General features: G+C 27.0%; 6 protein-coding genes across 6 annotated transcripts; 3 read left to right on the top strand and 3 right to left on the bottom strand.

Moving 5' to 3' along the window:
- Positions 1–27: 27 nt before the first annotated feature.
- On the bottom strand, positions 28–2,244 carry PmUG01_14071600 (conserved Plasmodium protein, unknown function; the record flags this gene model as incomplete). The annotated part of the gene is made up of 3 exons (XM_029008306.1): positions 28–912; positions 1,441–1,823; positions 2,214–2,244. The coding sequence occupies 3 exons, from the start codon at positions 2,242–2,244 to the stop codon at positions 28–30; spliced, it is 1,299 nt and encodes a 432-aa protein (XP_028864609.1).
- Positions 2,245–3,386: 1,142 nt separating this feature from the next.
- On the top strand, positions 3,387–4,866 carry PmUG01_14071500 (conserved Plasmodium protein, unknown function; the record flags this gene model as incomplete). Its single annotated transcript, XM_029008305.1, has 3 exons — positions 3,387–3,983; positions 4,354–4,589; positions 4,776–4,866. The coding sequence occupies 3 exons, from the start codon at positions 3,387–3,389 to the stop codon at positions 4,864–4,866; spliced, it is 924 nt and encodes a 307-aa protein (XP_028864608.1).
- A 377-nt stretch (positions 4,867–5,243) lies between these two features.
- PmUG01_14071400 (conserved Plasmodium protein, unknown function) lies at positions 5,244–10,772 on the bottom strand (the record flags this gene model as incomplete). Its single annotated transcript, XM_029008304.1, has 1 exon — positions 5,244–10,772. The coding sequence occupies one exon, from the start codon at positions 10,770–10,772 to the stop codon at positions 5,244–5,246; it is 5,529 nt and encodes a 1,842-aa protein (XP_028864607.1).
- A 1,685-nt stretch (positions 10,773–12,457) lies between these two features.
- Positions 12,458–19,205, top strand: PmUG01_14071300 (conserved Plasmodium protein, unknown function; the record flags this gene model as incomplete). The annotated part of the gene is given in 2 exon segments (XM_029008303.1): positions 12,458–17,644; positions 17,658–19,205. 2 exon segments carry the CDS (start codon positions 12,458–12,460, stop codon positions 19,203–19,205), a joined length of 6,735 nt encoding a protein of 2,244 aa, XP_028864606.1.
- Positions 19,206–19,890: 685 nt separating this feature from the next.
- Positions 19,891–22,399, bottom strand: UBA2 (SUMO-activating enzyme subunit 2, putative; the record flags this gene model as incomplete). The annotated part of the gene is made up of 2 exons (XM_029008302.1): positions 19,891–20,029; positions 20,502–22,399. 2 exons carry the CDS (start codon positions 22,397–22,399, stop codon positions 19,891–19,893), a joined length of 2,037 nt encoding a protein of 678 aa, XP_028864605.1.
- A 2,997-nt stretch (positions 22,400–25,396) lies between these two features.
- Positions 25,397–26,852, top strand: PmUG01_14071100 (conserved Plasmodium protein, unknown function; the record flags this gene model as incomplete). Its single annotated transcript, XM_029008301.1, has 3 exons — positions 25,397–26,228; positions 26,486–26,565; positions 26,655–26,852. 3 exons carry the CDS (start codon positions 25,397–25,399, stop codon positions 26,850–26,852), a joined length of 1,110 nt encoding a protein of 369 aa, XP_028864604.1.
- Between the last annotated feature and the right edge of the window lie 208 nt (positions 26,853–27,060).

Below are 27,060 nucleotides of genomic sequence, written 5' to 3'. Positions count from 1 at the left end.
ACACTCTCCTTACCCTGTTCATAATTTCTAAAAATCGAAGGGGACGAACAGACCGTCATGTGCCAAGGCGAAAGAAATATCTGGAAATTTTTTTGCCAATTTTTTAAGAAATAAATTAGTAATATTATGTTCAATATCACAAGACATCCCTATAAAAAAAACTTTCTTTGGTTTAATTATCAAAGCAATTTGTATACTTTCATACAAGGAGAAGTGAGAATAATGTTTCGAATTATAATAAAGTGCGTCTATAACTAAAATTTCAGGTGATCCTACTTTTTTAATATAATCTAATACATATGGTGGTAAATATGAACAATCTGAAATATATATTAACTTTTTATTTTCTCCTATTACATAACCAACACAAATGTAATTTGTTCCATGTTGAAATGGAATAAATCTTATACTTTTATCTTTATCAAATTTTGTATAGACAAAACCATATTCATCTCTTTTGTCACAGGTGTGTATATTTATACAGGCTTTATCATCATCTGTATTTACTCCTTCCTTTTTATCATCAATATCATTTATTTTATTTTTTTTTTCTGTTTTATTATTATGATTATATTTTGAATTATTAACTAGTTCATCAGTTAATTCCTTCAAATTCTTTTTCTCATGTATTAATACATTATATTTTTCATCGTTTAAAACATATAGATTAAGTGCAGCAATTTTTGAATAAAAGATATTTTCTGTTCTTTTCTTAACTAAATAGTCATAACCTTTTCGTAATCGATCATAGGTTACTTCATTCACATATATGTCAATTGGATTTTTCGGCGTGTAATAACAGATATCATCATGTTTTATTTTGTTAAATTCTTGCAAATCTCTCAAGTCATCTATCCCGTTCAATGCGTCTGTGTGACTGTGGCTTATCAGGACTAAGTCTAATTTAATTTCCTACGAGGAAAACGCAAGAAAAAAAAAAAAAAAAATGAACAGTTCATGAATATAAACTGATATTTATAAACAATGAGGAAAAAATAAAGCAAAACTTACGAACAGTACATACAAATAAACTAAAATGTATGAACAGTATATAAAAATAAACTAAAATGTATGAACAGTACATACAAATAAACTAAAATGTTGAAAAGTACATACAAATAAACTAAAATGTATGAACAGTACATACAAATAAACTAAAATGTATGAACAGTACACAAAAATAAAGCAAAACTTACGAACAGTACATACAAATAAAGCAAAACTTACGAACAGTACATACAAATAAAGCAAAACTTACGAACAGTACATACAAATAAACTAAAATGTATGAACTGTACATACAAATAAAGCAAAATTTTACGAACAGTGGATAAAAAACCTTAACAAGTGCGACAGTGCAAACAAAAAATGAAGAAAAGTTCTGCAAAAAGTTTTTATGTCGCACTAATATAAATTCTTAATGCATTTTTTTCATTTTACATAAAAATTAATTTTATCCTTGTTACGCAAAAGGCTGTCTCTAAACGTTTTTCCGACGTCTATTAGAACATAAGAGTCATTTGATTTTAGGAGAACGGAAATATTATTTCTCTTATTTTTTGAATTATCATTTAATGCATCGTAACACGTGTAACATTTTAAATCTGAACAGTCATTATATTTTTTTCTTAAATACAAATCATTTAGCTCATCAATACATTCTAAATCTTTCGAAGCCAACTCATCAACAAATTTCTCTACGTAGTCAAAATCTTCTTTTTTCAATTCTGAATTATATGAATTCCTAATATTTTGTTTCGATAAAATTTTTGAATTTTTGAAAATGTGAGATAACTTTGGACTGGAAGATGATGAACCTGTACCTGTTAAAATGGTGAATGGTAACAAAAAAAAAAAAAAAAAAAAAAAAAAAAACATGAAAAATAAAATTAACATGCGCATTTTTCTTTTTTGTGTGTGCTTTTATTTCACTTTTATTTTCCCCCTTTTTTTTATTCATATTTTATACTCCAATTATCTTTTTTTTTTTTTTTTTAAATGTACACAATATTGTATATATGCAGTAGACAGCTGTATATGCATATGTGTTAAAGGACATATCTTGAACTTCATTGAAACAGGTAACAGTAAATAAAGTTTAACGTGTAGTAAGTACATTAAGGAGAAATACAATTTTTGAATTAAATTTATTTCAAAATGGTAATTATTTCATGTATGTAATATTTTCTTTATTTTTTTTTTATGTCAAATACCTAAAAATATGATACCGTTCTCCGTTATCATACTTAACGTAAAAATAGGAATAATATACTATAATGTTATGTTGTTTGTATTTTTTTTTTTTTTCTTTTTTTTCTTAAAAGAAAAAATATAATGTATATTATTGAAGGCTCCTCAAGAATATTATCCTAGTAAAATGCGGAATTTTATTTTATAATTCTCAATTCTTATATAATTTTACTACAGTGATATTATATTATTCGCTCATGGATTATTAAATGAGCAGAGGAGCAGCAAAATTGTAATCATAATTATGTTACTTATTTGACAAAAAAAAAAAAAAAAAATAAAATAAAATAATAAAATAAAATAATAAAATAAAGGGATAATTGAAATGAAGTAAACTGACGTGGAGGGAAAAGATATTGGAATAGATGAATGGAAGAATGGAAAAATGGAAGAAAAGGAGCGAAAATATTACGGATGACTATATTATACATTCGAAACGATAATGTATGAATAGCTAAATTAAATTCAAAGTTTATCATATAAAAATGGTAAATCTACGATAGTAGGTAAAATGAAAACTCGCTGAATGTTTATAAATATGAAGAATAAAAGAAAAAAAAGTAAAAGCTAAGTAAGAAGCAAAAAGAAAAAAGAAATGTGTTCCGCAAGAACTTACACAAACATAAAAATAGAGATTACATGCACATAAAAAAAGAAAGAAAAAAAAAAAACTTGCATTCTGAATTAGATTACACATATATATGTATGTATTTTATACATATGCACGCAAAAATTGGTAATAAAAAATATGTGCATAAATGTACGATAATGATAATATGTCTGTTTTATATTTTTTATTTTTTTTTCGTAAGTGACCCTTATCAGTTAAAATATAATGAAAAAAGAAAAAAATGTTTGCTCTATGATTTTTCTTTTTTTTTTTCTCCTTTTTTTTTCTCTTTTTTTTTCTCTTTTTTTTTCTCTTCTCATTAAAGTAAAAAAAAAAAAAAAAAAAAGTACATTATTTTTAAGAATGCATATTTTTACAAAGAATAAAGGCACATATTTATGTACGTACGTATAAATAAATATATACACGTCCGCGAAGGTATGTACAGAATATACAAGTGTACATGAATATATACACTCAATCAGTTAATCATACATATATCCTCACAATAACCCATTCCAGCGAGATGGACAATTCACTAATCACGTCGTACATCCTAATAACGGAAAAACTAAATAGCAATAAATTTACGGGGCATAAAATAAAGCTGAAAAGCAGTATTTTGTGTAGACAAGAAGATGTCGATTACGATGTTATAGAAAACTTTTGTAACGTTTTAAAAAAAAATACATCGTTTAGTGGATACTTAGACATATCATATAACAATTTAAATGAAATTAATTTATTTCATGTTATATGTAGTGTATATGAAAATAAAAATATTAGAGGGTTAAATATAAAAGGAAATAAAATTACAAATATGATATTTCAAAAAATTTTATTAAATCTTGAACATAATAATTTTGAATATTTGAATATACAAAGTACTCAGTTAAATGATCAACAAATAAAAAATATTATTTTTTCTACATTAAACAAAAAAGTTCAATCATTAAAATTACCTTTTTTAAATATCAACACATTCCAATATCTTATAAAATATTTAATATACAATGATTCATTAAAGAAGTTGCACTTCTTTATTACGTATCATAATGAAACTATATCCAAGCATACACAGAATAATGAAAATGTTATTAGCAATTACCAGAATTATGTCCATGTAAATAATATGTAGGCATTTGTACTTGTTAGATATTTTGGAGAAACCTTCATATGCCGTTTGGTAGAAGTGCCGTTATACGTTTCCCAGCGCATTGCAAAATAGTATCTATGTGTGAACGTGCATAAGTGCACGCGTGCATGCGTACATAAGCATATATAAATATAAATATATATATAAATATAAATATATATATATAATATATATATATATATATATGTACGTATATATTTATGTACATGCGTGTATGCATTTAGACCTTCATCCCGGTATATTTTTCGCTTCTCCATAAAATACAACTAGATTCCATCCAATTTTTTGCCGCATTTCATTGTCCTCTTTTGTTTTTCTTCTTTCGATGTATCATCAGAGTTTAAGAAATTTATTTAAGCAGTTTATTCAAGTGGTTGAAGACAAAGCGAACATAAAAAATGTCAAATGTAAAATGAATTTTCACGATGATGAAATTGAGGAAATGATAAGTTTCATTAACTCTGTTTGTGAAAAGCATAAAAGGAACTCTGAAAAGGATCAAAAGATGAATGAGCACATAATGCGAGTAACTCCTTTGGAAAAGATACAGTTGCTCATATCGGACATAAACGGGTAAACGCATGCAAATGCGTAGGTGTATATAAACACATGTACTGTGCTCCATATGATAACTATTTATATATTTTTACTATTAAAAAGAATGCACATGTATAAGTAAATGCTTATATGTATACACCTATACACATTCATTACTTATACGAACTTTTCCCCTATTTTTTCTTATTTTTATTTATTAAGGACGACTAAGCATATTGAAAAATTTGAAAAAGAAGTTCAAATGACGTTTGACAAGGATGTAATAACATTTCTTCAAAAAATGTTACCTTAATTTTTTTTTTTTTTTTTTAAAAAAAAAAAGCAAACTTCAAAGATGCTTTCACAAATAAAGGACAACATTATTTTAATAAAACCCGCCAAAGGAAGCTTTTGAGCGATTACAAAATTTCATTACAAAATTGCATTACAAAATTGCATTACAAAACTGCATTACGAAATTGAGTTAAAAAATTGAAGAATTAACGAATGCTAAGAATAATGAACATACGACATATGCACATATATGCTCGTACGTATGCATGTTTGCGTTTGCGCTTGCATTTTTGTGCGCTGCTTCTGCGTTTTGCTTCCACGCTTTTCTCCCCCATCTTTTGATTTCCTCTGTTAATCCATGTCTACATTTCTGAGAACATTTGATGGGGGTCTCTATCATTTAATTTTCTTTCTATCCCTGGCATGTGGTGGTGCAGATCTCTTCTTATGTTCTTTCCCTTGTGTAGTTATAGTAGGTATGTTTACTGCTCTCCCCTCATTTAGTATGTTATTATCACATGTACGTTGAGTAAATTTTAAGCCTTGTAAAACATGTGCTAATTTTTTAACATAATCGTTTATGTTAATCCGTATGCTTTGATTGCACAGTTCTTTATCTAAGCATTTCTGAAAATTGGTAATTTCAACAAAATGATAATTGACTAACTGATCCTTGAAATGCTGTAAATTTTTATCATCTTGTATATGTATGATTGTGCTAATTTTTTTTAATAAAACCAATAGACTAAAACTAATTTTTTTCTTAAATTCATATGCATTCTTATTTTTCAATATTTTATTAAAATGAATGCAAATATTCTGTACAATATGGGACAGTACATTTAATGTAAAGGAGTTTAAAAGGGTCTTATTATTACTTCTATGATTATTCATAACACTGTTAATGCATTTTCGATAAAGATCTTCATCAATGACGTACACCTTTTTATTATATTTCTTTATCATAAGAAGAATTCTTTCACACAACTCTTGTTTTTGTTGAGAATTTATAGTCTGTATTTTTATTTTGTTTTTAATATAATCATGTATGTTCAGGTCAGATGCAAATTTATGAATGACTCGACAAAAATATTTTTTATAACAACTGTTGAACATTTCATTTATATTTATGTATCTTACAAAAGAACTCTTAAAAAATAAATTAAAAAATTTTGAATAATACCGATTTACTTGTGGTAAAACATCTAACATTTCTAAAAAGTGGAATAAATAAGTAACCACGATATGTTTATTACTTCTTATTTTGTTCGCCAACGAGTTACGGCACCTCAGCATGTTATGATTCCCCAACAAGATATAACTCTCTAACGTGCTATAATTTTCCAAACATCTTATGGTTATCTTTATTAGATCCTTATTTTTTTTTTCCTTTGTAAGAATCCTCATAATTTTTAACGTAAAATTCTCTATTAACCCTTTTATTTTATTTGGCTCTTTTACCTTTACATTTTTATTAACCTTAAAGCATAGTAAGAAATGTCTTATTTTTTTTTCCATATATGCCATATCTCGCATGTATTGAGCGGCAGCATTGATCGACTGGTCGTAACTAACACTCTCACTACCACCAACACTGCCATTATCACTACCACCAACACTGCCATTATCACTTCCACCAACACTGCCATTATCACTTCCACCAACACTGCCATTATCACTTCCACCAACACTGCCATTATCACTTCCACCAACACTGCCATTATCACTACCACTACTACTACCAATGCAGCTATCACCTTCATTCGCTCTTTTTTTATCTGTTTTATTCGTACCATCATATAATTCCCCATTCGTTATTTCACACACATCCGCACGTGTTACATCATCCGATGATTCCCCCATAACTTCAAGCATATCTACATGCGTATCTGTGTACATACCGTCATTTGTGCTCCTGTCTACGGTTTTGTCTTGCTCTTCTCTTCCATCCCTTCCATTTCTTCCACCCATTTCACTATTATCCTGTTGCACCTTTTTTCCACGCCATTTTTCTTGTACTACTGCTACATCCCCCAACTGCTCGACCAGAACTTGTTCCCGCTTTGCAATCATTTTAACCTTTCTTGAAATCATAACAAGGGATTGGAGTAGGTAATGAAGAGTCCTTATTACTCCTTCTGCGCTCTGCTCTTTTATATTTATTTTTAAATATTTTAATAAATTGATAACATTGTAAAATAGATCAGTACGAATTTTCTTTCTTTTCATGATATGACTCTTCCTTTCCTTTTTTGCATTCTCTGCTAATATGTCTAGCAAGGATCCACCCGAAATGACAATATCATCTTCGCTCTCCTGCTGCTGATCGCCCCCGTTTGCAGTTGCAGTTGCAGTTGCAGTTACAGTTCCAGTTTCAGATACACACATAGATGCGGATGAGGATTGCCCCTTTTGCTCTTTACCATGTTCTTCCACTATTTCATCCCCTTTAGTTGGCAGTGTACCATTACTGAATACCATCTCAAGTGTTACACTTTTAAAGAGATTGTAAATTTGCCTACACGTTTGAAAATCTTTGTTTTCTTTGTTTATTTGCAAAAAATTATAATTGGTAAAAAATATGAAATAATTTTTATCTACATTGCTATTCAACTGTTTGCCTATAAAAGAATAATTTTTCGAAAATCTTATCAACTCCTTTTTTAAATCATCTCTAGCAGTTTGTTTTTTATCCTTATACCTTTTTATCAAATTGGGAAACACATGTATATGGGTGAAAATATCACAATACCTTTTTTTTAATTGTTTTCCGTTTATTCTTTTTTTTTCACATTGCTTGTTCAGGTTGTTTTCATTATTTAAATTATTGGTCATATAAAATATCATAAAATTAAAAACAAACAAAATTATTTTAGCTATTTCAATTTCTTCTGTTGTACAAAAATATTTTTCCTTTTTATTCTTCTCAATTATTGTAGTAACATACAGCTTAATCAGATTTTTCATGATTTTAAAATTTTTTCCCTTCGCACATTTTCTATTAAAATTTTTTTCAAAACGTAAGTACACATTTTTCTCTGTCACTCTTGTTTTCATCTTTTTATTTTTTATCTGTTCATAATAATTATTAGTGAATAAAACGAACTGTTTTTTGTCATTACAACATAAGACACATTTTTTGCCTGATCTGGTAAGCTTACTAATTGAATAAAACGAATTTACAAAATTGTAAATGCATTTCAATATAGCTTCTAAAAAACTAAGATTTTTTACATAAATATTTGTATCTTCTTTTTTTTTTAAGCTAAAAGAATGTAAAAATTTAAACAGATTAAAACTCTCTTTTGTCATCTGATATAAAAGTATATTAATTGCATTCTTATCAAACAGAAAGTTTTTATCCGAACAAGTTAAATCGATGAAGTCTAAATTTTTTAAAACAATGAATGTATTTTCAGATGCTTTCGAAACAATCCTATTTATGTCTTTGCTACAAATGTTAAACTCGTTCATGTGAAGCATTTTAAGTTTTGCATTCTCCTTCTTAAAGAAGTAGGCAACATGCCTTGCTTGTCGAGGATGCTCCTCAATACTCACCTGAACAAAGTCTTCTCCATCATCCGTTAAACAGTCGTCCGCTACACAGTTACTGATTTTCATAGTAGACTCTTTCCCATCAACCGCTTCTCCTAGGGCAGTACTTGTTTTTATAGTTCCCTCATGAACGGACCCTATAACGTTGTCCGCCATACCACACGTCTGACTGTTATGACCTCCCCCCTTACATCCTACAAGCAGAGCATACTTTAACACATTTCTAAGTATAATTTTTTGAAAAAACAGAAGAATATTTATTTGATAATACTTGTCTGTTTTATAAAACATTAACAGATAAAAATTCCTGTAGTTTAAATTCTTGCTTGTCAGAAATTTATCAAATTCATTTATTAAAAAGATGTTCAGAATATTCTGATCAATGTTCATATAAAGGCAAAATTTATTTTTAATAAGATTTAAAAAGGAGTTGTTGTATAAATTTTTGGAGTACTCCAATAACGAAACTTTACCACTACTAGTACTGTTACTATTTCGTAATTGCTCCTCTTCATTCTTTTCTTTGTATATCTTTTGAATGAGCAATTTTTTATAAAAAATGGCATCTCTCAGAATTGTTGGAAAGTTGTACAGCCTTACACATCTGCTCGTCAAGGCATATAAAAAGTGGAAACTTAATGCACACGAGTAAGCACAACTGCTATTACCAACGTTACTACTGCCACCATTGCCGCTAATAATGCTAATGCTATTATTACCATCTGGAATAATCCTGTACAACAATTTGTACATTTCGAACTTAGTTATTTCCTCTTTTGTTTTTTCTTTTTTTTTTTTCGCTTCCTCTATTATTGGGTTTATTAGCCCACGCTGCTCGTCCTTTCCTATGTTGTCCTCACCGTTGTCACTTTGACCCGTTTGGCTTATCTTGGTATCAATTTTTTTTTTTTTTTTTTTTTTTTTTTTTTTATTCATTAATGCGTCTGTACAATATTTTTTGTCCGTACACAAACTGCTACATATGATACTCATTATCTTCAAATTAGTTAAATTACTATCTTGATTAAATTTAAATAACGTATCAAAAATTTTGTGATAGTGAAGAAAGACATCTTTGTATTTTTTAAATAAAATGCAGTTACTGGTAATTCTTGGAAAAACATTCAAAATGCTTTTATGACTCGTATAAATAAAGTTAACTAAATAAATTATAACTAAACAGAAATTTTGCCAAGATTTGGCATTCTTCTTTTTATTTATTTCATAAAAACAACAATATAAGCTATTTTTATAATTATTCAAAATACGTGTATAAAACTCCATAATATCTTTTGCATTTACGTGGTCATTTAGTAAAAATGCACATTTTTTTGGGTATAAATACAAATATGTAAACATTTTTATTTTATATAAAAAATATACATAAAATAAAAGATTATAATATTTCTTTACTGTAAAATTTTTATTTATCTCATTATTTTTTAAAATAAAAATGTCTGACAACCTTTTGTATATATTATTCAGAAAAAACGTAATCAGATTATTACGAACAAAAAAAAATAAATTAAATAGCGTATCAATAAATATGGGGAAATTTGGATAATTTAAAATTATAAAGATAACTAGGTCACATAGTTTTAAAATATATTTTTTATTTATCATCGACTTCTTTAAATTCATAAAAAAATAATGCTCTTCATACTGTAAATTTTTGCTGCTCCCTTTTTTTAGCATTTCTAAATATATTAAAATATTGCTATTCAGTAAAAAATGAAACAATAAATCGTTATGTGCACTCATACAGGTTGGAATCTTACTTCTTCCCCTCTCAAGATGCTTCCTATTACTTCCTTCGTTGTTGTTGTTCCCAACTATGTTGTTGCTACGCTTTGTAGTACATGTAACTTCATTATCATCGTCATTCGTAGTTACTTCCCTCTTAAGAAGCTCATCCGTTAGTGATCCCCTCCTACCCCTATTATCATCCTTTAGACAGTTATTACCATATAGCTGACTTGCAGAAGAGATCCCCCTAATTAACTTGTAGCATTTCCTTACATTTATTTTTCTCATATACTTAAATAAATAAAATAAAAAATCACACAGCATTTCTATATAATCCTTTTCATTTTTAAATAAAAGTAAAGTTTTAAATATCTTTCTTAAATTTCTAAAAAGAAGATTTTTTTTTTTTTTTTCTAGCAAATTTATTTGTATTTTTACAACATCCTTTTCCAAATCCTTGTATAGCAAACTGGACAAAAACTCAAATAGTTCTTTTAACTCTTCCTCTTTTTTTTTTTCATTTTTTTCACTTAAAATGTTTTTTATATTTACTATACAATCTTTCTTAATCTTTTTTTTATCAAATTTCGAAAAAAAATTTTGCAGCCGATTTGTAATTTTCATTTTGCCTGTTCGTTAAATGAGTGCGCTCCGATCGTATTTACTTGGCTGCTTTTATTAAACGAGTTAACACACGTGTTCATAATAGGACTATTGTTGTACACGTGTATGAACATGTGAACATATGGACATACGGATACGACTTACACGTATATATGGATTTGTATATTATGTATGTATGAATTGGAATGCATATAATACATAATGATTTGTTCATATATATATTCACTCCCAGCTATCACCATAGGTCAACTTCTTACCATTACGAACAGCTGAAAAGTATAGTAACTTAAAAAGGGACAAAATTGACAAAATATCAATCTGTTTGTTAAAGTTGTGATATAGTATGTGCTCACTATTTAATTCTGTTCTATATATATATATATTTAAGTAAGAAGAATGGTTTTAATTTATTTTATTTATTTATTTTTTTTTTTTTTGCGTTCTTTCGCTTTACTGTTCTTTTCTATATTTTTCTTGTTTTTGTTTTGAAAAAGAATATACAAAAATGCAAATGCGTAAGAAATACTTCTTTTCGTTTTGTAAAGGTACAAATGCATGTTGACTTTTGAACAAATTGACGCAAAGTAAAAAGCGGGATATAACATTATAAATAAAAAAATATGCAATTTGTTATATAAAAAATAAAAATAATAAAAGCTTATATATATATATATATATATGTACATATATACATGTACATATATACATGAACAAGAAATAAACACAAAATGGGTATTTAAAAAAAATTTTATAAATATAAAATAAATTATATTTTTTAAGTTTATAATAAAGTATTTCATTCGAGGGGGAGGGGAAGATGAAGTTATAGAAAAAGATAATACTTATAATAATTGTAGTAGTTACATATATTTACTGCATAAATATGAAGTAACGACAACGATGTTTATTTAATGAAAAAAAAATAAAAATAAAATATTAGTGCAATAAATTAAAATTCGGGAGTAACCAACACTAGATATTTTTTTTTTTTTTTTTTTTTTTTTTTTAAAATGAAAAAGAAAAAGAAAAAAAAAAGAAGAGATATAATTACACATCGAAATTATAAAAACAGTATTTCTTAGAAAAGAGGAAAAACCATTATTTACAAAAAGGATGTTAACATATTTTATAGGAGCTGTCAAAACGTTATACATTATACACTGTGCCAGCTAGATAAGCTAAACATATGAGAACAATATGTAAACGGTAGTACATCATATATGAACGTATATACGAATGTATGTTATTTATATATACAAACATATACTGTATAATTATGCTATATTATTATGCCATATACTGTATAATTATGCTATATTATTATGCCATATACTTATGCTACATTATTATGCCATATACCTACGCTACATTATTATACTATATACATACGCTCCAAACATATTTATATTTATACGTATGCGTAAGTATGCGCTTATATATAACACACTGTAACTTCGTGTATCAAAGGAACTTGTACACATACAAAAATTAGAACAGAAACAAACAGCAATTAAAAGGACAGTTGTGTTTTCCTCATTTTTTCTGTTATTAAAAATAAAACAAAATAAAACAAAATAAAACGATTAAACCCATATATGGCCAACAAACATGTTATATATTATAAATACTTTTTTATACTATAAATAATTTTTTTTTTTTTTTTTTTTTTTGTAAGATGATTAATTATGCTAGATGATTTTTTTTTAAAAAGAAAAAAATTAAGCTTTGTAAACATCAATCTGAAAAGCTACTTTTATAAATATTATAATAATAAGAAAAATGAAAAGAAAAAATTGTATTATATACTTGATAAGAAAAAAAAAATTGAAGAGAAGATAAAACTGACGAGCAATTTAACTTATAACGAAATTACCTTCTTGTTTGGGAAAAGTAATCATAATAGCAGTCATAGTAGCAAACATAATAATATTATTGTTAATAAAAAAAAAAAAATTTATTTTTGTAAATTTTTAAAAATTGACATTTTAACACTGTTAAAAAAAGATATAGAAAAATTAAAAAAAAAAAAATTTACTTATATTACTATAAATAATAGAAAACACAGTTTTAAAAAAATTTTGAGTGTGTGCATGTTTACGAAAGATATTAAATCTTTAGTAAATACAACACATCAGTATATTTTAAAAACAAGTCTTTATCATTTATTTCTCGTTTTAAAATTAAGCATTGAATTTAAAAATTTTGAATTTTTAAAATTACTTACGTTAGAGGCTTTTATTAGCAAAATAGAACAATTAAAGAGAGAACAAGAGGAAAAGACACAAGTGGGAAAAGACATAAAATTGTTGTTAACATATGATGACATACTGAACAGTAAATTTTTTGTAAATTTTGAGGCTCCAAAAAAATGTGCTACTTCGAATATTTACATTTTTGATATTATCAATTTTATTAATGAACATGTAAAAGGGGATGCTGGCCAGGCAGGCAAAGTCGAGGCGAAAAGTTACGACGAGCCGGGAAGTTATGACCAGGTCAGGAAAACCACTGAAGAGGGGTATAAACAGATCAGGAAAACTTCTGAAGAAAGTTATGACCAGGTCAGGAAAACCACTGAAGAGGGGTATGAACAGATCAGGAAAACTTCTGAAGAAAGTTATGACCAGGTTAGGCAAAATGCAGAGCAAAGGATTGACAAAACCGAAAAAGTGAACAATTCATGCGCCAAAGTTTCTCTCGCAAATAGGAAGATGTACAGGTCAGACGATTTAATGCACAAAAGTGGAAGTGATGGTTATACAAGGGATAATGCGAAAAATTATGTACGTAATGTTAACATAAACAACTCCAGCAAAAGCAATTTTAGCAGACACTATGACAGGAAGTGGAAGAGGTTTAATTTTAAAAATGAAGAGAGTGATATAAGAAGAAATAATGAAATTTACCCTCACGAAATAAAGTACTTTTTTTATAATAACAGATCAAATCATTTGGGTGTATATAAAGAGATTTATGAAAAATCCGATGAATATAAAGGTCTAAAATATTACGAAAAAATAAGAAATGATTATTATTTAGTAAATAATAGGTATGGCGAAAAAAATGGTACAGAGGAGATGCAAAATAATAGTTTAAAATGTAGTTATTTAAGTAGTAATATTTTTAAAAATAATGGAATTGCGGATAATAAGAATAAAGTGGACAGTTCCCTATTATCGAAAATGACAGATACGTGTATACTAAAGGAATATATATTAAACGCATTTTTGTCCATATGTGTAAATAATTATGAGGAAAAAATTTATAAATATATAAAACATATCTACTTTTGTAATTTTTATTTTTATAATCCGTTATTTCTGTTGTACTATTTCCCTTTTATTATCCCAAGCGAATATAAGATTTATACAAAATATTTAAAAGAGTTTTTAAAATTTTTAAATAACATAATAATGCACTTTCATTTTTATTTAATCCCTTTTTTTATTAATTTAAATTATTCTACTATTTTTTTTGAATTTTTTAAAAAATATATTACCTTAGGACAAGAGGGAAAAACGTTACACATATTTCGAAAATCAAATAGTCATCAACTACTAAAGGAAAAGATAGTATATACATATAAAAAATTTACAGCTAATGAAAAAAGTATAACTTTACTAATGCACCTTTTTTATGAAATTTATGCACATGATAGTGGTGTCATCGAAAAGGGTAAGCAGATTTATCTGGACAATTTCTACTTCTATAGCTCAGAAAAAGAAAGAAAAGAAGTGCAGATGAGTATTTTTTTTAATTTTTTAAATTATCAAAGCTTGTTTAATAAATATGAAAAGGAGTTAAAAAATGAAAAATTGCAAAGGCATGTATTTCTTAAGCCCTTTTTTTCAAGCCCTAATAAAGTAAAAAAAAAAGGATCAATTATACAATGTACGAATGTAGAAGAGAAAGAAAACTTATACACTAATGGGTACAGTAATATAATGGAAAGAATCCAATTACATGAACGTGTTGGAGGTAAAGGAAGTGGAGAGCCAAGTGAGGGTATTTTCAAAAATGACTATATAAAACAGGAGGAAGATGGATCCAGATATGGGAGGGGCAAGGTAGCAGCGAGTAAAATAATCACTAGCAATATAGCAGCGAGTATGCGTACCCCCCCCTCAGCGATTTCAAAAAATTTGTTATTGAAAAGGAAAGCATTTCTAAAAGGAGTAAGTGACATGCATATTGAGCTTAACAGTGCAGGGGAAAGTATGCAAAGCGGAAATAAATACTGCAATACTAAGGGCAGTACTAACAGCAATACTAACAGCAGTACTAACAGCAATACTAACAGCAGTACTAACAGCAGTACTAACAGCAGTACTAACAGCAGTACTAACAGCAGTACTAACAGCAGTACTAACAGCAGTACTAACAGCAGTACTAACAGCCATGTTTGCCTCCATCTAAATGACGCACATTTAAAATATAATAATATAGCAATTAAGAAAAAAGACGTGTTAAGTCTTTTTCTGCTGTTAAACAGGAATAACTTGACAGAATGTGGCAATTATGTTGTTAAAATAATATATTTTTTTTTGAATGAATATAGTGAAAAGGACATAATACATATATTTCTTAATCATGTGAAAAACAGTAATAATAATTATGACCTGTTACTAGTTAATAAAATATTAAATATATTTATTTATAAAAAAAAAAATATGACATTAAATAATAATATTATTATCTGTAATATTTTAGCAAAATATCAGTTATTTCATAATAATTTTTTTTCGCTAGATAAAAAAAATTTTATAAACGAGGTGAAAGATACTAACATACATTCCCTGGTTGCACTTATTTATTCCTTAGGGAAATTAAAAATTAAAAACGTATGTAACGATTTTTACAAAGTAGTCATTAAAGAAATTTTAAAAAAAATGGATAAAATTAACGAGTATGGGTTGTCTTGTCTCTTATATGGCCTGAACAACCTTATTGACAGAAAAAGAGAACGGGTATTAATACCTCAACCAACAAATGAAAAAAATAAGTACTTGATAAAGTCGATCAATAGGGATGGAAGTTTTTCGACTGATAATTTGCGTGCAAGAGGTGATGGGAATCTCGCTTGTACCAAGTACCCTGAGGAAAGTCGCATTCACGGTAGTAACGACATTATCGAAAGTTCTTTGGACAAAGCACAAATTGGTACTCAAGATGGAAGCAGCAACTATGCAAGTAAGGACAGTGAAAAGGAAATACCCACGCAGAACAAAAGTACCAATAGGGATGGACCGGATAAGCAGTATAACTATCGTACTTATAATAATTACCATATAGATAGTGCTGCCGCTGCGTGTGATAAACGAAATAAGTGGGAGGGCGCTAACAAAGGAAGCTATATGTTGTCCCATGCAAAGGGAGAAAATGAAAAAGATAAAGAAAAACATAACAAACAACATCATTTAAATGAAATTATTAAAATAGAAAATGAGTTAATCAAAGCAATAGTAAAAAAATTAATTCTTTTTAAAAACATGAATATCAACTCGTTCTGTATATCTATTTCGTGTTTATCTAAAATTAATATTTTCCCATCAGAACTATATGAAGAAATAAAAGATATTACATATAGATATATAAATACTGTGAACGTTACTTCACTACAACATTTACTATTAGCCTTGTCTAAATATTATATGAAAACAAAAAAAAAAATGCACTCTGTTGATTCTATAATTTTTGATATTTACAATTTTTTATTTACATACAAATATGCAGAAATATCTTTTAAATGTGCATGCAAATTTCTACACATTTTAAGTCTACTAAATTTAAGAGAGGAAAATTTTATTTTATTATTACTTCTGACAATAGCGAATGAGCAGAGAACACTAACATCCATCCATGGCCCCGAAGGGGAGAGCAGTAGCGTAGGTAGAAGCGTGTGCAATATCGATCTCTGTAAAAATGCAGTTGAAGGGCGCCCTCATATACCTAGTCCTTTTAACAGCAATAGTGATAAAAGAAACGGGCTAACGGTAAGTAATTACTCTAAGAATGGATACTCAGTGAAAAATTATAGCAACAACAACGAGAGTAGTGATAACTGTGGTACTATAAGGTTTAGGATGTCCATTTTTAAAGGGCTGGATAAACTGAAGGAGGAAGAATATTTTAAAAGCTCGTATAATTCGTATTTATTCTTTGACATTAAAAATTATAAATTAAATTTAAATAATCTTTTGTTAAATTTTAAAAATGTTGATAACAGTTACTTGATTAATGTCCTTGAGAGTTTATATAATTTGTCTTATTATTCTTATTTTTCAATTCATCTAATCATAATCATAAAAAATTTACTCATTAAACAAATACACGATTTGAAGGTCTCAAGTATAATAACCTTATTTTTCTCCTATACTGATTTGCATTTCTTTGATCATTCTCTTTACGATCTTGAGTTAAAATTATTTTTAAGTGATTACAGTAACATGAATGATGGCACAAAGGGAGATGACGAAAAGTACCTATATGAACAATTAGCCATTAATACGATTAGAAATAATACAATGATTACTCGAAATGGGTTTAAACAAGGGAAGGAAGAAAAATATGAAGAAGATAAAAAAATAAATGATACTACTGTACGACAGGATGGAACTAATATGCTTGAACAAAATGAGGGTCTTATGCTACAACAACAATTTTACAGCATCTATAATTACATGATGAGTAATTTTAAAAAAATGAGTGAAGAAGAAAAGGTAGTATATGTTGAGAAACTAAAATTAATTATGTGTGAGATGAAAAAGAAAAACAAAAAATATTATGTGGAAAATATTTATAATAAGAACGATACATTAAGTGCAGAATATATAATATCTATGATATATGATTATAATGAGGACAAAAAAAAAAAAAAAAAAAAAAAAAAATTTGGAAATGTATGAACAGGAAAGGATGTTAAATGAAAGTGAAACGACAAACACATACAATAAAGAAAGCATGAATAAGTTTAAAAAAAGGGGATCTCATTTTATATATGATGATGAAAATGATAGCGCCAATACTGCAAATTATGGTAGGTGTAGTACTGCAAATTATGGTAGCGGTAGTACTGCAAATTATGGTAGCGGTAGTACTGCAAATTATGGTAGCGGTAGTACTGCAAATTATGGTAGCGGTAGTACTGCAAATTATGATAGCGGTAATACTGCAAATTATGATAGCGGTAGTACTGCAAATTACCGTAGCAGTTGTGTAAAAAACGAGTTGTCGAGTTTAAGCAAAGGATCGGTTTCACCGAATGAAGGGGATAATGATAATTTCCATAAAATAAAAAATATTGTTGATCAGTTCAGCTCAGTTAAAAAATACCACTTAAAAGATAAAAAGTTAAATGAGAAATTAGAAAAAAAAGAATATTATGATGATTTTTTTTCCTTAAAATATAGAGAATATTATAAAGAGGACTTAATAAATTTGTGTTTAGAGACACTGTTAAAGAACACGAATTATATTTTAAATAATTATAAGCAGTACAAAAATTGCAGCATATTTTTTCTTTTACTTTTTTATAATATTTTCTTACCATATACAACAAACGACATTTTTGTTTATTTTAAATGTATTCAAAGAAATTATATTTTTTATAAAAAAAAAAATTTGCAGCATTATTTTGAACATATATTAAAAAATATAGAGTTATCAGATTTTAATCATCATTTTGTTAATAATATTATTAATTCGAAAAATTTGTCACATACCATTATTCCATATTTGAATATATTACAACACGACAATAACTTTTTAGATAAAGCTATTTTTTTAAATGATCATAAAAAAGAGATCCATCAGATGGAAAATTATCAATATGCTGGCAAAGACATTAATATAGGGGAAGAACAGGAAGAAGATGAAACGAAACATAACTGTCTAAATGAGTACGAAATGTTTATAAATTCATATGACCTGAATTATAAGATGAGAAAAATAAAAATTGAAAATATCGTTCCGTTAAACCTTTTGTACAAATTTTTCCAGTTAGTTAACTTTAACATAAATAATGTTCAGCTTGTTTTTCTTTTAAATGAAGTAATTAAGGAAAGTACTTTGCGCGAAAGAATAGACGATGAAGGTGTTGACAGTACTGGTGATGTAGACAATGTAGACAGTGAAGACAGTGCAGACAGTGTAGACAGTAATGCATTAAAATTTAAAAGAACGCAGAATTCACCTTACCAGTTCAGAAATTTGTTCTGCCCATTACTTCAAATAAAAAATAAAACCTTAATTGTTCATAAAAATTCGAAAAAATTGTATTTTAAAAATTTGAATATTATTGACCAACATTTTAATACATCTCAAGGTTTAATTATACAAATTTTTGATAATCCTATTTATAACTTAATTTCTATTTATGCTAATGTGTACATTGTTGCTTATAAAGTGGACATTTTGATAGAAAGGAGTAAATGACATTCTAAGAGGTGGTGTGTGTGTGGGTAGGATATATTTATTTATTTAATTAAAAACATTAATTAAAGTTCTACAACGTGAAAAAAAAAAAAAAAAAAAAAAAATAGCCAATATCATTGCATATTGATAGAAATACACGTGTGCGTAATTATATGTGTATACATATTACCATTTGGGTAAAATTTGTTGAAATTAAAAAAAAAGAAAAATTCATAATTTATTCAGTTTGTCACATATAAATATGAATATAAATATATATATATATATAGATATATATATATATATATAAATATATATATATATTTATATGTAGGTATATATGTAGGTATATATATATATATATGGGTATATATGCATATTATGTGGTATGTTCTTCAAACCATGCTTTACACATTTTGAAATTCGCAAGGTATTATTTTTATGCTTCCACGTTTTATTTAACACGCTTTATTTAACGCGCAATTTTAAAAAAACTTTCTCTGTGCTACTTTTTTGCGGAAATTGTTCCTTTTTTTTAAATAATAAATATATTAAACTTATTTAAAAAGAAATTAAAATGATATTAACGAAAAATTCGCGATGGAAAAATAAATTTGAAAAGAACAGAGGTATTAACTTTTTATAGGTGTTATTTATGCACAGTGTATTTGGCTACGATGCACTTTATCATATCCTGTTTTACTTTTTAATCAATTAGTACCAAGTCCGAGTTATCGTTTCTCTCATCATCTATTATTATTTCTTCTGCCTTGTGTGTGTCATAAGTTACTTTACTTTCGTTCGCCTCTCCCTCGTCTGAGGCTATATATCTCCTCTTCTTCAAACTGCGAATAAAAAAATGAAAAAATAAAATAAACGAAAATAAATAAAACTAAATGAAAAAATTAAAATAGTAAAATAATAACAAAATAATAACAAAATAATAGCAAAATAATAACAAAATAATAACAAAATAATAACAAAATAATAACAAGATAATAACAAGATAATAACAAAATAATAACAAACTAATAACAAACTAATAACAAAATAATAACAAAATAATAACAAAATAATAACAAAATAATAACAAAATAATAACAAAATAATAACAAAATAATAACAAACTAATAACAAAATAATAACAAAATAATAACAAAATAATAACAAAATATGAATAAAATAATAATAAAACATGAATAAAATATTAAAAAAGGAAAAAAGGAACAGTAATAAAATAGAAAACACTTGCGCGGTGGACATGCGCGGGAGACTCGGCCCCATGTTTACGCAAACACACATGCTTAATGTGTATACCTCTTAATAGTATCTTCTTCATCCTCCGTTTGCACGTTCCTCTTTTTTGTTATTTTTTGTTTTATAAAATAGGAGGTTTCTAAGGAGGGGTCATGCTTTAAATGAATTTCCAGCTGATCCTTATTATTTTGAAAATCTGTTAAAGTTAAAATTTCATCATTTTTAATATCCCAATCACTTAAGGAGTTATATAAAGATTTTATATAATCTTCATCATTTTCTAAAAATAAATCATAATCAAATATATTTCTATCTTGTTTGTCTAAAAATGGGTATAAAAAATATAACTCGTTTGTACATACATCTTTCACAAAATCATATAAGCTCATATCATTAAAATTTCTTATATAAATATTTATCACTGGTTGTTGACATATGTAACAATTAGGATTAGGTGCTTCTAAATTTTCCGAATTAACTATATTTCCCCTTGAAAATATTTTATTACCATTAACTACACTTTTAATCCACACATGCTTTGCTTTGCTGTCCCTTAAATTTTTTCTTTCCCTATTTTCCCTCCTTTCGGAATTTTCCTCCTTCTCACTATTTTTTAAAACTTGGAAATATTCGATTACATGAATTAACTGAACTGCTTGAAGAGAAGCGACTATAGCATTTGTTGACGAAATTGCAGGAATAATATTTCCAGCTATAGACTGTATGTCGAATTTACTTTTTTGATTGATTGAAAAATTTATCATCCTTAAATTAGAAAGAGCAGCTATAAAATTAATGCAATCATCATCATCCTTATCAAATATTAAATAATCCTCTCCTTTTTTATTTATATTCAAATAGTTATACAAATTCAAAAAACTTTTTACATACATTTCTATACATTTTGTTTTATTCCATATAATTTGGGAGCGCAGTTGTAGATCCTTTTTTTCTTCATCTTCTATTCCTTCGCTTGTATTTAGTGAGTCTCTATCACCTACAGTTACATTTTTACCTTTACACGATTCTTTGTTTTTCCCCTTTATTTTGCTTCTTTGTTCCTTCTCTTCGTTTTTCCCTCCCTTTATCCCTTGATCTGGATTTTCTCCCAGCTGGACTTCACAACCATCCTTAAGAGAAACAACCTGCCCAATGTAAGCAGAATCAAACAGATAATTCGATTCAAAGAGTACAGGGACGGGTGTAATTACATAATCTTTCTTTAATGAAATCAATTCCTTTATAGTATCATGAAATAAATAGTTAAATATGAATATGATAATTTCTTTTTTTTCCATATTTCTTTTTTTTGATTCTTCTTCAATATGATTTTTAATATCAATTAATGTCTCATTATCATTTTTACAAAAAAAGGTTTCAAAAATTAATCTACCCCAAGCTACACAATGTTCAGGTAAAGATGGAGTTTGTCTTATTGTACATATAGCGTATGTTTTATTTTTTGGTTTTTCTTCACAATTATAACATTTCGTTTCATTTGAAAAAATTGGATATACCTGACCATTATATCCTGTACTCCCTGCTTCTATTAATATTTTTTTTTCCATTATACATAATTTGTTAACATACTCTCTTGCCTTAATATTGTCCAAGGCATTTATTACATAATCATATTTTGAAATATCACTACTTTTCATTGTACACACATCATGTGTGTATGCATTAATATTTAAATCTTTACAATGTTTTAATGCTCTTTCTTTTGCTACTATTGCTTTGTATTTTTTTACATCTTTTTTTTTAAATAAAAATTGTCTATTTAAATTTGTTATATCAATAGTATCTATATCTATTATATCTATATGTTTACATCCTATCGTTATAATATTTTTTAAAAACTCACTTCCTATACCTCCTGCACCTACCAGTAATATTTTCATGCTTTCGACCTTATCACATATTTTACTGTCAAAAATTTTCCTCATACTTTTATGCATCTTTTCTACCAATATGTTGTAAAAAAAATTTCGAGATACAGGAAAAATTTAATTATGCAGTACCCTCATGTGTATAGCGGTCTTAATGCTCGTATTTTATGCCAAAACGTTCACATAAAGCGGGTAATGTTGAGTGGGGTGAAGTACATCCGTGCGTGCGTAAGGACATTAACATATATATATATATATATATATATATATATATATGTAAAGATACATATGCATGCATATGCATATATATGCATGTACAATATGCGCATATATTTATATACATGAATACATGTTTACGTATGTACGTATTTATACCTACACATGAATATAATTTTTTTTTTTTTTGTTTTCGCCTTTTTTTTTATCCACTTTAAAAAAATATATATATCACTTCTTTTTTCTTTATTCATGCGTGTAATGCCAAAGCTTTTAAATATCCATTTGGGAAATAATAATTAATTTCTAAATAATTTTAAATAGCAATATTTTGTATGAGAATATATAGTTTTTTTTATTTTATTAAAAATATATAATTTTATGTTTTCCGATAGAACTTTTTTTTTTTTTTTTTTTTTTTTTTTTTTTTTTCTCTTTTATATTTTATCTTTTTTTCTTTATTAATATCAATTTTAGCATTTATATTGCACTTATGAATAAAAATCGAGGGAAGGGGAAAATATATATACTTTTATTACATTTATTATTTTTCCTAAATAATGATGATAAAATTGTATCTCTTACTACAAACGGAAACAACGGGACAGGACTTACTTCAAATCAGCTTAACATTTATTGGCATATTTTCAATTGCTTAAGTTTTAAGGAAATTTTGCATCAATTACGGATTAGCAGCAACTTAAGGTTATCTTTTTTATTTATTTATATTATTATTTATTTTTTCTTGTTGTTCAGATGATTTTACGAGATAATATGACTTTTTTTTTTTTTTTTTTTTTTTTTTTTAACATTTTCATGTATACAATATTAAACGAAAAAGTAACACTACTGAGTTGTTTAAATATTTTTTTAAGCATACCATTTTTATTAAACAAGTGTACATTATAAACGCATTTGCCTTATTTTACAATTACAGCATAAAGGCTAATTCAAACAGCGTTAATTACGGTTAAATGACTTTTTTTTCTTTGGAAATTATGAGTTTGATTTATTTTCATTTTGTTTATTTTTTATTTTATCTGTTGCAAATTACTTATGTGCATCTTTCGGGAATAGTTTCATTTTGCTTTTTTAAAATTTAGGGGTAAGTGTATAACTAGCTGAGTTAAGACAGAATATGTGCATTACTAAAAAGAGGAAAGTTTTATGCATATAACATCTGTATATGTATGCACAATTATGTTTGCATGACAGGGGTAACGACACTAAAATATTTCCGAATTAGAGTTGTGCGTGGATGCGCGAGTACAAATGGACTTACATAAACTTTCATTTGTTTTACTGCTATCCTTTTTTCATGATCATGGATATTTTTAGTTAAACCGGATGACATAATATTGCTTGTTATTTGCTCTCCGTTCTTCTTTTTTTTTTTTTTTTTTTCCATACGAAGATATAGTTAGCTAGATGTTTACCACTGTATACAAAAGAATATCTATGTTTTAAAATACCTGCCTATGTTCATATTTAATTGATTATTTTTTTCGGGCATAATTCTTTCCTTTAAAAATGTTATACCCCCATTACACAGTAATAACAGAAAAAAAAAAAAAATTTGCATTTGCATTGTTAAATCTTTATTGTCCCTTTTTGGAAGAAATAATCTATGTAAAAACTAACTGGTATGGTCATTTATACGCAGAAAAATAAAACAAATTAAATTAATAAACTGTTTCGTAAAGGCCCTTAATACATATATGTATACATATATATGTATACATATATATGTATACATATATATGTATACACTATAAATAATATACAAAATGTGGCGTAATAATTATTTCGAATTATCCGTTTTATTATAAATTTCTTATTTTCTCAAAAAGAAGGAAAATATCCTTTTTAACTTTTGTAATGTAAACACTCGGAAGTATGTTTATCTGTATCGTATTGCGGGTAACAGAACAGACCGGAAATTTTACTAACATTGAATATTCTACTTTTAGCTATATATACATTTTTTTTTTTTTTTTTTAAATAGCCGTATTTTAAACATTAGCATTTGTTGACACGTTTATCCTGCATAAGTTCGCACAATATTATGAACAGTTAAGGAAAAAACAAACAAGCAAGGAAAGAAGCAAATAGGCAAACATGTGTGTATAAATGAACGAAATAAAGCTGCAATATGTAGAAAATAGTGATAGTTGTCCATATTTTTTTTCCTTTTTTTTATTTCCTATATTTCACCGAATGTTTTTATTTTGCATGACTGTGCAGGAAATATATATATATATATATATATATATATATATGTATGTATTTTTTTTTTTTTTTTTTTTTTTTATTATCAAATTTTTGCCTATGCAAAACGTGCCATTATTGTGTTTACTTTTTTATATTTTCCTTTGCAGTGAACGAAATTGATCGTTTTAGGTTTTTTTTGCCTAATTGAGATTTTTCCTTTTTTCCTTTTTTCACTCTTTCTTTTCTTTTATTTTTCTATTTTCCTATTTCCGAATTTTTCCTTTTTTCACTCTTTCTTTTCTTTTATTTTTCTATTTTCCTATTTCCCCATTTTTCCTTTTTTCGCTCATTCTTTTCTTTTATTTTTCCATTTTTCTATTTTCCCATTTTCCCTTTTTTCTTTTTTTTTTCGTTTTGGTTATCAACTGTTACATTAAATGTAAATTTTTTTTATTTGAATTCATTCCAACTGCATTATTTTGTGTATGGTTCAGAATAATAGTCTTCAGAGTGACCGCAGAAGCTGTCTCACGAGTGTGTGCATATATACATATATGTGTATACATACCAAACTAACACATATAAAGCTCGTTTTGCCGACACCGCTTTTCTCGCCTCCTCTGTGTGTGTTCACTCAAAATGACTGTAGACAAACCGTCCATATGTTTGATTTGTGATAAGGAAGGATTCAAGTGGATCCCCCTTTTAATGAGTGAATGGAAAATAAAATATTTGTTTTGTAATGATCAGGAGTTAAAAAATTGTTATGTGGAAACGTTTGGTCTATATGACACAGAAACAAACAAAAGTGATAACACTTTAAAATATTTAGATGAGCTCAGTCCTGAAAAGATTCATTTATTATTTTTAGCCTTGTCTACAAATAAATATCACGAAGTAATATTAGAATATGTAATAAATCAAAAAAAATTTTTTTACATATTTAGCTCAAATGTACCAACATTAAATATTCAGAAATTGGAAAAGCTGAGATCCTTACTAAATAATTTTAATGCTCATACAAATTATATATATGATATTAAAAAAGAGTATAAAAATGTTAATAAGCAATTTTATTGGAATATTTTTAATCCTTTGTTGAACGAGCGTGTATTTTATAATCTTAAGAATACGCTGAACGACTTAGGATATATATATGCTGTACAGATAGAATCTACATTTATTCCTTTTTCAGTTGAAAATGAAGGAATAACAAATATATTATTATATAGATCTATTTTAATAATTTCTCTGATTGAATATTTATTTGAAAAACCCAAAAAAGTTCTATCCAAATGTTATTCTATTAAAAGCGACAAAGAAACAGTTCATTGCTTAGCTGGTAATGTTTTTTATAATTCCTTAACTTGTTATTTCAATATTTCCGTTAACACGTTAAATAAAATTTTTGCCCTCAAAATATACGGTAACAACGGGTTTATCGAGGTCTCATACAGCAAGGAGCATAACTGTGAGCAAAAGATTGGCACCATATACAAACATATGCTTTTTATATAACTAGTGTAAATGCTCTCGTACGGTTATATATTCCTTTGAGCATGTACATTTATATTTGTATTTGTATTTGCATTTGCATTTGCATTTCACATTGGTGTAGTTACATACCTGTTTGTACTACTGTATAAGCATTTGAAAAATAGCATGCACATTCACACATACATTTGCCTATTTTTTTTTTTTTTTTTTTTTTCCCCCCATTTTGTTAAGGCTTCCAAATGCAACGATGTTTAAACCACTATGAATACCCCAACTTATTTGTGGAAGATTCTTATAGGAGTGCATTAAATGTAAGTTAAAGCATAAAAAAAAAAAAAAAAAAAAAAGTTAAGCAGCAGAATGATAAATTTTGCTTAAAACACATTTTCAATTTTATTAGGAGATCAAATATTTTTTAGATGAAAAACTTTATACAAACAAGTATATAAATGCTTATATTAATGCTGTACATACTTCCTTGTGTTTGTGGAAAAGTGATGGGGAAAACATTGCTCTAGAAAATTTCCCAGAAAACTGTACTAGCCAAAATGGTAATGAACTTAAAAAACAAGCAGAACTGGATGCTATCACTGCGTGAACATGTTAATGCACAAAATTTAAGAGAAGAAATGGGGAAATTTTCAGAAAAATGGAGACTGGAAGGGTTGTGATGGGATGGATGATCCAAATTATGCTTGATCGTGCTATATATATTTTGACTGGATTTATATTTACAAATGATGAAATGTTTTTGTTACCATATACTTGGTTCACCGAAAAAAAAAAGAATAAGAACATCGAATAAA

Source organism: Plasmodium malariae (genome assembly GCF_900090045.1).
Source record: "Plasmodium malariae genome assembly, chromosome: 14".
Lineage (NCBI taxonomy): Eukaryota > Apicomplexa > Aconoidasida > Haemosporida > Plasmodiidae > Plasmodium > Plasmodium malariae.
Note: the sequence above shows the minus strand (reverse complement) of the source record. Positions and strands in the feature narration are given on the sequence as shown.